The sequence below is a fragment of the Orcinus orca genome, chromosome 5 (genome assembly GCF_937001465.1).
Source record: "Orcinus orca chromosome 5, mOrcOrc1.1, whole genome shotgun sequence".
Classification (NCBI taxonomy): domain Eukaryota; kingdom Metazoa; phylum Chordata; class Mammalia; order Artiodactyla; family Delphinidae; genus Orcinus; species Orcinus orca.
In genome coordinates this window covers 90,029,227-90,044,463 of record NC_064563.1, presented here as the reverse complement: position 1 = coordinate 90,044,463, position 15,237 = coordinate 90,029,227, and the positions used below count along the sequence as shown (strand labels likewise).

Sequence of the window (15,237 nt, the reverse complement as noted above, 5' to 3'; positions counted from 1 at the left end):
TTATCCCTCCCAGGCAAGAGACTGGAGAGTTATTTTCTGCAGAGTCTGAATAGCCTCAGAGAAAAGACCTTCAGGTACATAAGGAAATAAGGAATCCCCAATTTTAAAACAATCACCTGTTTTCACCCTATAGAAACCTACTAGCTAACAAACCCACTCACAGATAATAAAACTTCCAATCAGCTCCTTAGTGTTCACTTTTAAGTGAACAGATAGCCAAGGAGTTATGGAAAGCCTTGTATGTGGAAGATAGATTAAAACAAACAAATGTCAGGAAGGCAGAAGGAACTCAGATTACACAGACGTGGCATCAACCAGAGGACTGAGGGAAAGAGAACATCCAGGACAATAGCTGTGCAGCATGTCTCATGACCAACCAGGCCAGATTAGAACAAGAGCGTGTAAAAACTCAAGAAAGAATGTCTTCAAGGAAAAAAAATGGAACTGACATTTCCTAACAAATCTGACCATGTGGAAAGCAGTATTAAGAGGCGTTTTCTAGGGTTTTGTTTTGTTTTGTTTTTAGTGTTAGTGATAATTAATAATAGGTACATGCATTATTAAGGAAATGAAAAAGGAAAGTAATTAAGGCCAGGAAAAACAAAAAGTTATTCAAAAATGAAAGTATGAGTTTATTTCTTGATTCAGAGCTTAACAAAACATACATGTTCAAAATAATGTAAACACTGGCTATTTAATTTAACCAAAAATTGCTATTTTACTACATATGAATGGTGAGGGAAGAGAAGGTAAAGTTAAATCCTCATCTACCAAAAGAGGAAGTGGGTACACTAGGTTTAAATTTGCTATATTAAGAAATAGCAGCACAACCATGTTGTTCATAAAAACTGAGTCAATTACTAGAAGAAACACTTGAAGATCTGAAAGTACTTGTCTCTAGAGAGTTGTGTAAGAATGGAGAGGTGGGGTTGGAGAGGCAGAGAGTTGGCTAACGTTTTTCATGGTAGCCCTATAGAACAACATAGACTTTAAACTATATGAGTTATGTTGATTAGAATAATATTTTTTATAACAAGAAATAAGAGTAGATGGGAGCAGAGAGTAGAGAAACTAAACTGTAATGAACCGAATCATAGATACTATTATAAGACATTAAAGAAATTTCACTGGAAGACCCTGGAGGAGAAAATTCTACCAGACTGAAAATTCATGAAGATGATTTATGAGCAACGTTATTCTTCTAATAAAATAATATTTATTTGTTTAAAATTACCCATTATCCTTCTATTAAAACCATAAATATTTACGTAAAAGTACACTACACAAGCCAATTTAGTAGTACAGAAGAGAACATTAAAAGAAGAATAAATTGGGAAGTTCACTAGTGGCCTAGTGGTTAGGATTCGGGCTTTCACTACCATGGCCCAGTTCGAATCCCTGGTCCCAGAACTGAGATCCTGGAAGCTGTGCAGCATGGCCGAAAAAAAAAAAAAAAAGAAGTAGAATAAACTGCATTTGATAATATGGCTTTTTACAATAAATTTTTGTATTATTCTTCCAGGCAATCTTTTTACTTTGAGGAGGAAAGGGAGATAAAGTGGAGGGTGGAAAGGACATCCTTGAATGAAATTTCTCTGCACACTCCTTTTTTCTTCTTAAGGTAACTCTTCTGAAAGAATGGAAAAATCAAAAACAAAACTAGAAAAATTACTAACCTTGATCCAGCTCTATGGACAGACTCTTGTTGCCAGTCAAGTGGGAGACAGAGCAGGACACATTAGGTACATGGCGGCCCTCCCAGTAGCATGTACTCTGGACGGTCACTGTGTCGTTGCCCCAATGACGTTTTTGCTCAGTGACACAATCTCCCTCTGGGGTCCAGGAGATCTGTGCAGCTGGCTTCCCTGCAACTGCCTTGCACACTGCAGTTCCATTCTCAGTTTGAACCAGGGTCACCTCAGGGGGCACTGCAGAAATGTAGGGGAAATGCTTCAGTCTTAACACATGGGACATGGAATTCGGAGATTTGTTTCAGCCCAAAATCTGGTTACCTGAAACACCACAATATATGACGTTCCTTACCTAACACTTGGAGGTGATATCCACGATGGAAATTCCCATTAGGTGTTACCATTTGACACCTGTAATACCCATCATGAGTGATGGCCACTGGATCAATCTGAAGGGCAGGATTCTCGTCAAGTCTGGAGGCCCAGGTTATTCTCTTGTCGGTGCAGTTTCCTCCCTTGGTCTCATTTGTATCACCCCTGAAGGCTCTGAAGCAGGGCAACTTGTCTCTGAGGACTATTTCCCATGTTGTTAGCAGTATACTTGTACACAGCTCAAGAGGGCAAAAGAGCACAGCCTTTGTACCCACTAGTACTGATAGTGAAGTGTTAACTGTACACACACACACACAGACACACATGCACAAATACAGAGAATAATAAGAGAAAAGCTTGATAAAGAATTTCAGTGTTAAAATTTATTCACAGCATATTACATGAAATTGTACTTGAACATTACTTAGCGAGGTCTTATTCCAGAAATATTAGACTTATGTAAGAAATTAACATTCATGAAGTATACATAAAGTATTAAACCCATCCAAAGATTAACCAACTTCCTCCAGTATTATGCATCATTAGGAAAACAACATGAATTATATATGTGACAAAATTGTTTAAAGTGTTATGAAATTAATTCAGGAGATTTGATCTATAAGACAAACAGATGAGAATGCAGAATCTAAGTTAAAAGACAAAGGCAGTTTTCTAAATCTAATCTTTTGGCTTCAGAGACTATTAGATTGATCATACAACTCATGCTCCTCAGGGGGAAAAAAATGGAATAATTAGTGATGTGGTTTTCTCCTCCTAAGTTTTGATGAAAGTGAAAAATCAGTAACATCAGAACTAAACACCTATCCTTAAGGGTGGCAATTCAGACAAACATAAATGTGGAAAGATATGGTACTTTCATTAAAAATAGCTAAGATGGCAATCAGGCTGAACAAGGTGGAAATTATTTTGTTTAATTTTTATTCAGTGAATCACAAAATCAGTTAAATCAACAGATTTTATTTATTTATTTATGTAAAGAATAAAAATTTCCTTTATTCTTCCTAACACCTCAGATGTACTTCCTAACTCTACAAAACAATGAGAAGCACTTGCTCTGTCTTTCAGATGTAAATATGCACATTTAAGTATGTATTTACATACAAACATGCATATTTTAATTTATATATATATATATAAATTGAGATGTATATTGCATATCATACTGTGTATATTGTCCTAAGTCTTTTTCTTTTTTGTTGATATATAATAGACCTATCACCATATCAGTATATCTACATTGATCTCACTCTTTTTTTATTAATTAATTTGTATTGGAGTGTAGTTGCTTTACAATGCTGTGTTAGGAAAACTGGACAGCTACATGTACAAGAATGAAATTAGAACACTCCCTAACACCATACACAAAAATAAACTCAAAGTGGATTAAAGACCTAAATGTAAGGCCAGACACTATCAAACTCTTAGAGGAAAACATACGAAGAACACTCTTTGCATAAATCGCAGCAAGATCTTTTTTGATCCACCTTCTAGGGTAGTGGAAATAAAAACAAAAATAAACCAGTGGGACCTAATTAAACTTAAAAGCTTTTGCACCACAAAGGAAACCATAAACAAGACAAATAAACGACCCTCAGAATGGGAGAAAATATTTGCAAATGAAGCAACTGACAAAGGATTAATCTCCAAACATACAAGAAGCTCATGCAGCTCAACATCAAAAAAACAAACAACCCAATCCAAAAATGGGCGGAAGACCTGAACAGATATTTCTTCAAAGAAGACATACAGATGGCCGACAAACACATGAAAAGGTACTCAACATCACTAATTATTAGAGAAATGCAAATCAAAACTACAATGAGGTATCACTTCACACCGGTCAGAATGTCCATCATCAAAAAATCTACAAACAGTAAATGGTGGAGAGGGTGTGGAGACAAGAGAACTCTCTTACACTGTTGGTGGGAATGAAAACTGATACAGCCACTATGGAAAATAATGTGGAGCTTCCTTAAAAAACTAAAAATAGGGCTCCCCTGGTGGCGCAGTGGTTGAGAGTCCGCCTGCCGATGCAGGGGACACGGGTTCGTGCCCCAGTCTGGGAGGATCCCATGTGCTGCAGAGCGGCTGGGCCCGTGAGCCATGGCCGCTGAGCCTGCGCGTCCGGAGCCTTTGCTCCGCAACGGGAGAGGCCACAGCAGTGAGATGCCCGCGTACCGCAAAAAAAAAAAAAACTAAAAATAGAGCTACCATATGACCCAGCAATCCCACTACTGAGCATATAGCCAGAGAAAACCATAATTCAAAAAGACACATGCACCCCAATGTTCATAGCAGCACTATTTACAATAGCCAGGACATGGAAGCAGCCTAAATGTCCATAAACAGAGGAATGGATAAAGAAGATGTGGTACATATATACAATTGATATTACTCAGCCATAAAAAGGAACAAAATTGGGTCATTTGTGGAGATGTGGGTGGACCTAGAGAGTGTCATACAGAGTGAAGTAAGTCAGAAAGAGAAAAATAAATATCATATATTAATGCATATATGTGGAATCTAGAAAAATGGTATAGATGACCTTATTTGCAAAGCAGAAATAGAGATACAGACGTAGAGAACAAATGTATGGATACCAAGGGGGAAAGGGGTGGGGTGGGAGGAATTGGGAGATTGGGATTGACACATATATACTATCGATACCATGTATAAAATAGACCGCTGATGGGAACATATTGTAAAGCACAGGGAACTCTACTTAATGCACTGTGGTGTCCTAAATGGGAGGGAAATCCAAAAGGGAGGGGATATATGTATATGTATGGCTGATTCATTTTGATGTACAGTAGAAGCTAACACAACATTGTAAAGCAACTATACTCCAATAAAAATTAACCAATAAATAAACAGATTTTTAAATAATCTGTAATTTCTTTAGTTCAACCACCTCACAAAAATGAAAAATGATGATGCCAAGTGGTAAGAGATGCTTAGAAGTATTCTTCTAGAAAAAAAGTACTATAGTATATAAATACAAATCAATGCAAAAACAAGGATTAGTTTCCTCTGTAAATTTTCTATAAAAAGGATTTTATTGCAAGCATGTAATAGTATCAAATATGGCCTTTCAATGAGTTCCCCTTCCTTCCTATTCATTCACACATATACTCCCTGACAGTTTGCTGTGAACCTTGCTCACAGATTTTGTTTCCATACATTCAATAACATTATCAGGATTAAATATAGCATTGACCTATTTTTCCATATTTTAAAGTACAAATTAAGACCGGCAAACATCTCCTAATGTAGAAGCTCACGCTTTCCCATAAGCTGACATGTGTACCTGACAGAAAGGGGTTTGCTGACAGGTGATTAGGTGTATCTGTCACAAGTCACCTGTAATGAAGGAGAGCGTCATTGATTTCATCAGTTTAACATAAACAGAACCAGCTGTGGTATGGCAAAATTTTTACGTGGATGAAGCTTATTTTTTCTAAACTTTGCATTTAACATTTCTTCTATCCTCTTTTGGTGTCATCTGCCCCCTCTGTGATGTACTCAAGCCTTTGCATTTCATGGCCAAATAAAGATCATATTACTAGATGAAGAGGGAGGATTTTAATGCAGATCTAAGAGGGCAGGTAAATCCATGCTCTTTCCATCACTCCAAGTGGCATCCCCTCATAGCAAGAAACTCCAATTTGGCAAAGGCTTGGAGAGAAGCAAGAACATGGCTTGTTAGAGAACTGCTAGAGGTTGGGTGTGGGAAGCATATATGTGCATAAGGGAATCGGGATTAAGATAAAACCAGAAAAATAAGAGACTGGCGAGATAGCAAGTTGTGAATGTCCTGTTGTTCTTGGGATTTGGAAGTTTAGCTTATAAGCAATATAAGGCTTTAATATTTAACCTCAATATCTGACTCATTTTTGTAAAAGAAAGTTCTTGCTAATCAAATAAACATGTATTTGAACAGGGGCACAGTATCCGAAGAAGTAACTCTAATGGTGAGGATTCCAAGCACTGCAGATATTCTCTGTTCTTTCACCTTCCTCCATTCTATAAACTTCAGTCAATCACCCTACACCTATAATGATAGTTCTTATGTTTCTTCATCCTCTTCTTTCCTTTTTCATACCTGTTGTGATAAGTTACACAATGGCCGATACCTCTACAACACTCAGTGGGTTTGGCACCTGTCTGACAGATATATTCTCCATATGCTCCTGTGATCAGCTAGGGTGATTTCACTTCTTGCTTCACTGAGAAGATAGTAGATTCTCATCTCTGCTCCCAAACCAGCAGTCACATCCCATCTTTTCTGCATCCTTTGCCTACAAATATCTTCCAGTCTCATCTAGCCTTATGCACACTGACAAATCCTCATTGGCTTTGGGGCATTTCCTTTCTTTTCTCACAACCATAACCTAGATTAAGTCCTCGTTGCCATGTACCTGGATTGCTGCAAAGGCCTCCTAACTTCTGTCTCTGTCTCAAAACCCTTCTCCTTTCAGTTCATACCTTACACTGCAGCCAGTACATCATTCTGTAACACAGATGTGGTTCCCTCAACTCTAAAACCCTCCAGAGATCTCTCACTGCCTGAAGAATAAGTTCAAATGTCTTCGTATTGGCTTTTAAAGCCCTCTTTTTCACATTGACTCACTTTGCAATCTTATCACCCACTACATTCCCCCAAACTGCAGAAAAAAACACCAAGCACAATTCCATTTCTATGTCATTTCTCACATCGTTTTCACTCTCTAAGGTGCCCTACACGATGCTCTTTTTCTATTAAAGTACTCTACCTTTAAGACCTGATTCACATGCTACCTCATCTGTGAGGCCTTCTCTAAGCCTTGGTGCTTAATCACCCCCTCTGTACACTCCTGGTACACTCGATGTGAGTGCTTCCCTCCTCTGCCTGTGTGATAACTGTGCTCCTGTCAGGGTTCCCCCACAAAACTGAGCTCCCTGGGGGCTCTCTGATAGTCTTGCTCATCTTTATGTTCCCCACAAAGCCCAGCACAGTGCCTGATAGAGAAAGCTCCACAGTCTTCCAGTGGAATTGAGCTGTTTTAGGGGAAGATGGGTGAGGTCGTTCAGGTCCCTCATCCCACAGCATTCAGATCACCATATTCTTCAACTGGGCACAAGGCTGGACTTGGTCCAGACCATCGACTATGTTTCTAAGGAAGCTCAACATTCCACGCTTCAGTGCTGGCCTCAAAAACAAACAAACAAACAAACAAAAACCAAAAACAGCATACTACCTTCTGCAGGAGGTGTTACAGTGCTCTGCTTTCTGTCCATAGATGAAGTAATTGTTGAAGCTAGAAAATATTCAGAGGAAAGTAGGTGAAATCAATTTTAGATATTTAAATGGAGTGGAAACCATTATTTCTCCACAAGAGCTTGTATACAACATGATAGAAAATCAATGAACCATAACTAAAATTACACAAAAATCCTTGAAAAAGAGAAATTAGAAGCTGTTCCATCACTATATGGAAACATTATATGTGAAACATTATATGTGAAACATTATATATGTGAACATTTGAAAATTACATTTATAAGCTGTTAATCAATGATTCCCCATTTATGTGACACCTCATTTTATACGTAAAACTATTCTGTACAAGGTAACGCAGCCTCCACCCATTCCGTAGTCATAATGGATTCGTCCATCATGGGCACCTCACATGAGTTGGGCTGATGATAGTCCTTCTTCCAGATGCCACACCCTGATTAAAATGGTCTGGTCCAGTGGTAGGCACCTCACCCAGCAGGACAAATCAGAGTACTTTCTCAAGAATTTTGAAACCAGAATTGAGAAGAATAGTTCATCCGTCTTTCTCCCCCATTTTTCTACTGTGACGGTTAATTTTATGTGACAACTTGGCTAGGACACAGTACCCAGGTACCTGGTCAAACATTATTTGAGATTTTTCTGTGAAGGTACTTTCTATCAGTAGACTTTGAGTAAAGTAAATTACCCTCCATAATGTAGATGGGCCTTATCCAATCAGTTGAAGGTTTTAATAGAAAAAGACTAACCTTCTGGGAAAGGGAATTCTGCCAGCAGTCTGCCTTCAGACTCAAACTGCAACTCTTCCCTGGGTCTCTAGCCTGCTGGCCTACCCTGCATATTTTGGACTTGCCAAACCTCTGCAATCGTGTGAGCCAATTCCTTAAAGTAACACAACCTCTCTCTCTCTCTCTCTCTCTCTCTCTATCTATCTATCTATCTATCTCTATGTCTATCTCTATTTATCTCTCTCTGAATCTCTCTCTACAGGATGTATGCCCAACACACATGTACATCCTGTTCTGTTTCTCTCAGGAACCCTGACTAATACACCTACCTTGGGGTTAAAAAGTAAAACTATACATAAAAACTATACAAGCATCAAGTATTCTTCTATTAGAATTATCATTAAAAGGTGAGCATTACCCCAACTGTAATTGTCCTTGACCATCTGCTGCATTAATGAGTTGTTTGATGTAACAAGATCTTCCATTACTGCGCTTATGCATTCTGAAAAGGCATATGAAGTAAAGAGAGGAATATGCATTAGTATTTCTGACTCCTACCTAAAATCACATTTTTTCACATCCTTTGGGCTATTTTAGGGTTGCAGTTGCCAATAAATACATCAATTATGACAGGCAAGCAAAAGTCTCATAAAAAATTTGTCTCAGTATGAACTTTTGAATTGATCTTCCTACCTGTTTGGCATACCCCTACTTTCAGTCCAGAGTGCCCCTTACCACCCTCCTGTCTTTATATTCAAGTCAAAGTATTTCTTCTCCCAGGCTTATATGCATTTAATCTATCTCCAATTGTGAAAAAGTGTTTTACTATCTGGTACAGATTTTTCAGGCACCAGTGATGAGGTAGAAGAAGTTTAAAAGTGATGTGTTGGTTGGATGCTGGTATAGAGCAAAAAAAGGAGCTTCCTAAATGTTGTTGAGATAACATCGTATAGACAGCTGTCTATTAAGTTCAAATTTTATAAGGTGAGCTCTAAGTGAGAATAAGCATTTTTAGGGTATCAACTCCTGGCAAATACTCACTAGGCATAGAGACATCAGAATAAACAATAGCTTCTTCCCTCCATGAGCCTAAGGTCCAGGCGAGAAATTAGCTATGTAAACAATAATAACATAAAGTTGTTGGTATGATGATAGCAGTATACATAATGTCCAGAAGATAAAAAGAAGAGATGTTTCATTCTAAGAGTGCAGTAGTAAGAGATTAGGAAAGACTCTACAATAGATAATATTTGAGCTGGATCTTAGAAGATCAGTTTTCCAGGAAGGTAGAAGGAAAAAGAAAATTGCACAAAGAATGACATTTAGAAGAAGGCATGAAGCCACGGGATTTTCAAAGAACTACACATTATGTATTATATTGCCATTATGTGAGAAAAACTGGATGTGTGATTAGAATTGAGGCTGGATATTGGCGGGCTCTAACTGTGGAAGACACAACACTCCTAAAAGTTTTCACAAGGAAATGATACACTTCTAATGCACCTACAATGGATATATCTGTCCAGCAAAGAGAAACATTTTACAGTAAAATTCAGTGCACAGTGTTTTTCTGGAGAAATTTTGAATGCACTACTTCTCTTAGCTACCATTTTCTTTTACAAAACATTGATAAATAATAATTTTTGAACGTTAGAAACAGATTTTTGGTAATTTGCACATGTTATTCATTTTAGTCTCTCCACATGGACAGGTGTTATCATCCTCATTTTAGAGATGAAGAAATATAGATACACAGTGATGAAGCAATTTGGCCAAGGCCACCCAACTTTTAAGCTGCTCCAATTGCCCAGTTATTTTCATCCGAGTAGTTCTTCCTGCAGTGAGTAGGAACGAAGGGTCGGATCCTAAGAAATACACCAGGATAAATACACTACCCAAATTAACCCAAATTGAGGGAGTTGGAGAAGGTAGTCCAAGCCATGTTTCTGTAGAAATACTGATAGACAACCGTCTGGAAGAGCACATCAAAAGGCAAGTCCATAAAATCAGGATTATAATGGCACATGGATACAAGCATTATGAATGCTGGATATGAATGGGAATAGTTAAACTAAGGAGGAAGATTTGAGACAATTGCCAAAATTCATGGGCCAAACCCACCACTCCCTCACAAGATTGTAAGCTCCAGGAGGGCAGGGATTTTCATCTATGTTGTTCATTCTTCATCCTCAGTGCTTAAAAGAGTGATTTGCGCAGCTCCCTGGCAGGTGGCTGGCTCAAGGTGGATTAAAAATAAAGGTCAACAACCCTATAGCAAGCTGGACTAAAGATATGGACAGTTAGTTTACAGAAAAAGAAGTATACATGTCTCTTAGTCATTTAGAAAGAAGCACAGCATCATTTATGGTAAAAGAAAGGCAAATTAAAACTATGCAGAAATGCCATTTCTCACCAATAAGATAGTCAAAACCCAAAAGTTTGACAACATACTCTGTTTGCACAACTGTAGAGAGAGAGGCATGCCAATATACTGCTGGTGGGAATGTAAAATGTTACCGATTCGATAATGGAAAATATGACAGTAAATAGCAAAGTTACATATGCATTTTCCTTTTGACGCAGCCATATCACTTCTCAGAATCTATCCCAAAGATATGCAGGCAACAGTATGAAAAAATATATATACAGAAGACTCATCATTACAACATTGTAATAGCAAGACTTTTAGAAATAACCCAAATAGCCACCCGTAAGGAACTAGTTGTCTAAATTATGGGACATCCACAAAATGAAGTATAATGAAACTCCTAAAAAGGATGAGAGATATCTTTATATTACTATTATGGAGTGATCTCCAGGGCATATTGTTAATGAAAGAAGAGGGACAGATAAAAGTGTATGCAGTATCACATTTTGTGATATGCAGCTAAAGCAATGCTTACAGAAAAATTAATAGCTTTAAATATTAATTACAAAATAAGAAATATCTAAAATCCACTTAAAGAAGCTAAAAACAAGAGAGAAAGAAGAAAATAATAAAAGGAAGAGCAGAAATCAACAAAACAGAAAACAAGCAAAATCAAAAGCTGGTTCTTTGGGAGTTCCCTGGTGGTCCTGTGGTTAGGACTCGGTGCTTTCACAACCGGGGGCCGGATTCAGTCCGTGGTTGGGGAACTGAGATCCTGCAAGCCATGGTGTGACCAAAAAAAAAAAAAAAAAAGCTGGTTCTTTGAAAAGTTCTTCAATATTTATAAACCAATAGCCATATTTATCAAGAAAAAAACAGAACACAAATATCAGGAATGAAAGAAGGGACGTTAACATAGATACTACATTCATGAAAAGAATAACAAGCAAATATTAACTATGCTAATCAAATTCAGTAACAGATGAAATGGACAAGTTCATTGAAAGACACAGCTTTCAAACCTCATTTGGGATTAAACTGATAATCTGAAGAGCCTTATACTTATTAAAGAAATTAAATTTGTTGATAAAAATCTTCCCATCAGATTGGCTACACTGACAAATTTAAGCAAACATTTAATAAAGAAGTAATACCAGTTCTACACACAAACCCCCTTCAGAAAACACACAAGGAGGGAACACTTCCCTCCTCATTTTATGAGTATAGAATACACTGTTCACCAAAACCAGGCAAACACATTACAAATAAGAAGAACGATGGAGCGGTAACCCTTATAAACTTTAAGACACAAAAAATTTTCACAAAGTATTAGCAAATCAAATCTAGCACTTGTAATACAACATGATCATATAAGGTTTCTCTCAAGAAGGCATGTTGATTGAATACTCAAAAATCAATGAAATTGACCACATTAACATAATAAGGGAGAAAAAACATGATCATTTCAGCAGATGTAGAACAAGCGTTTGACAGAACTCACCACTCATTCATGATTTTTAAAACTCTAGGAATAGAAATAAACTTCCTCAAACAGTTAAAGAGCATCTATGAAAATCCTATAGCTAACGTCATACTAATAATGAAATATTTCCCCTCTAAAATCAAGAACAAAGCAAGAATTTCTGCTCTTACTTCTTTTTAATTTTGTACTACAGGTTCTAGCGATTGCAATAAAGCAAGAGGAAAAAAAGGCATATAGATCAGAAACAGAAACGTAAAACTGTCTTTATTTGCAGATGACATGATTGTTAGAAATCTATAAAACAGCTCCTAGAATTAACTGAAATTAGCAAGGTCATAGTATTAAAATGCTAATAATGTTTTAAAACAATTATATTTTTATATACTAGCAACACATAATTAGAAAATAAAATTTTTACATCAATTCTATTTATAGTAATGCAAAAGAAAAAACTTAGGAATAAATTTAACAAAAGATGCACAAGGCTTATACACTGAAAACTACAAAATATATTACTAAGATAAATTAAAGAATACCTGTATAGATGGAGATAAATACCTTGTTCTTGGATGGAAAGACTCAAGAGGTCAACTCAAATTAGTCTACAGATTCAACACAGTCTTAATTAAAATCTAGTAACCTTTTCTGTGAAAATTAAGAAGCTGAAATATTTATGGGAGTGCAAACCTAGAATAGCCAAAGCAGCAGTTAATAAATGAATAAGACTGGGAGACTCATATTACCTAATTTCAAGCTTTACTCTGAAGCTGCACTGATCAAGGCAGTCTGGCATTGGCTAAAGGATAGGCACATACTTCAATAGAGCGGAATAGAGAGTCTGGAAATAAACTCACACATTTGTGGTCTATTGATTATCACCAAAAATGTTAGGGCAATTTAAAAGGAAAAGAAAAGTCTTTTATACAACAGATGGTGGAACAGCTAGATATCCGTATGTAAGATGAAAAAAAATGTTTAACCACTACTTAATAACATATACAAAAAATTACCTTAAATTTGATTATTGACTTAAATGTAAAAAGCTGAGACTGTAGTACTTCTAGAAGAAAACATAGGAGATAATCTCTGTGACTTTGGCATATACAAAGATTTCTTATAATACAAAATAACAAACCATGAAATAAAATTTGATAAACTGGACATTATCAAAATTTAAAACTTTTGGTCTTTGAAAAAGAACATTAAGAAAATGAAAAGGGAAACCACAGATTAGGAGAAAGTATTTATAATACAGGTATTTAACAAAAAACTGCTATGTAGAATATGTGAAGAACTTTTACAATTCAATAATTTTAAAAATCAATATTAAAAAACAGGCAAATGACTTGAACAGACACTTCACCAATAATATATTCAAATTGCCAATAAATACACAAAAAGATGTTCAACATTAGTAATCGTAGAGGAAATACAGACTTAAATCACAGTGAGATAATGATTACACACCTATAAGTATGGCTAAAGTTAAAGAGACTGATAATATATATTGGCAAGAATGTGAAGCAGTTGGAACTCTCACACATTATAAATGGGAATGTAAAAAAGTATAACTGCACTAGAAAATTTCTGGCAGTTTTTTCAAAAGTCAAACATATGCCCATTTATAACCTCACCATTCCAATCCTAAGTATTTACCCAGGAGAAATAAAAACATATGTCCACACAAAGACTTGTGCATGAATGTTCATAGCAGCTTTATTCACAAATAACCAGAAGCTAGAAACAACCCAAATGCCAGTCAGCAAATAGATAAATTAGTTATCCATACAATGGGATACTATTCAGCAATGAAAAGGAATACACACAACATTGATGAATCTCAAAATCATTCCCTTGAGTGAAATAAGGCAGACACAAAAGAGTACACTACACACTACACAAAAGAGTACTACTAATGTAAAACGCTAACTAATTTATGGTGACAAACGGCAGATCAGTGGTTGCCTGAAGATATGGGAATGAAGACAAGGATGGACTACCAATATACATGGAGGAATATTTTGGGAATGATAGAAATGTTTTGTATCTTGTTTGCGATGATGATCACAGATATATACAACTGTCAAAACTCATCATAATGTACCTTTTAAACGGACGCAGTTAATTGTACATAAATTATCCCTAGATTTAATTTAAAATAATATCAGAAACATCAGGTTGTAACATACATAATATTAGAACATGCTTTTACACAAATAAACATAAAAGAAAATACAAATGAAAAACCTTGGCACTGAAAATACTGTTTAAAAAAAACCCTTTTCCATCTAAGTCAAAATCATCAGTAGAAGTAAGATGTTTTGTGATTTGACTACTAACGAAACCTCTTAGTCACTTTGAGCACTCACTTTGAGTTTTCTTTCCCAAATCGTCCTTGTCATATGCCTGAGCAAGCATATACCACCTACACAGTAGACACTGTATAGGCATTGACTGTGCAAACCCATACTCCAAAGGCTTCCTCCAGTGAGTGAAAAAGGCTCTCAGAAACAGCACGTGGTTTTTTTGTGCTACTTAACAGTTTTTATCTATTGTAAAATCCTGTGCTCTGCTGGGCTCTACTGACTAAAAAAGTTAGAGATAGGCATTTCTGATAATTTCACCATTCTCGATAAAAACCTCTGATTCAGTAACTGTTATTAACCAAAATAGAACATGGATTATGCCATACTTAAATAGTCAGTATAGTGACTTAGATTATTATTTCTAATGTATGAAGATGGAAAACAAAAAATTAAAGATTTTTCTGCCCTTTCATTCATTGGCAAGGTTTGGGGAGAATACAAACAAGCAGTAAAGAGTCTGATCAAATGAATTTTAAGCTAAAAGAATTCTAAAATTGAAGCAAAACTGTAGCTTAAAGTATCTGGCTATGCTCTAATAAAATTACCATATAGCTGTAAAAGAGAATAATGTAGAATAGCTTTATTTTTACGTTTCTTCTGATATTTCTCTCCAAAACTTGAGGCTTCTATGCTAGTATTGAACTAATTAGAAGTCATTCTTATTGCTTATTATGGTCTTTGCATCTTGTCATCTTTATTGTTATTTAACATTTAATGAACTTACTATCAACTCTTTTAGAAAAGGAACATAGAATACAAATATATTGAATATATTTCAATACACTGAAATCTGTGAGAATATTCTGATATTTTACACAAGGAAAATATTTGGTGTTTCAAGCTCTCAGACTTCAAAACTCTGCAAGTTATCATAATAAATACAGAACAGGACGATTTTGGATTAAGCAGTGGCAGGAAAATATGAGGGATATG

The 15,237-nt window shown here is 36.1% G+C and overlaps 1 protein-coding gene across 1 annotated transcript in view; it reads right to left on the bottom strand.

Annotated features, from left to right (window-relative positions):
- CD200R1 (CD200 receptor 1) overlaps positions 1-15,237 on the bottom strand; it is a 32,738-nt gene that overhangs the window by 4,654 nt on the left and 12,847 nt on the right. Inside the window, exons 2-5 of the mRNA XM_004272058.3 lie at positions 8,506-8,589; positions 7,322-7,381; positions 2,044-2,361; positions 1,677-1,928 (exon numbers count right to left, since the gene is read on the bottom strand). Coding sequence (XP_004272106.1) covers positions 1,677-1,928; positions 2,044-2,361; positions 7,322-7,381; positions 8,506-8,589 — 714 coding nt within the window. The remainder of the gene's footprint in view (positions 1-1,676; positions 1,929-2,043; positions 2,362-7,321; positions 7,382-8,505; positions 8,590-15,237) is intronic.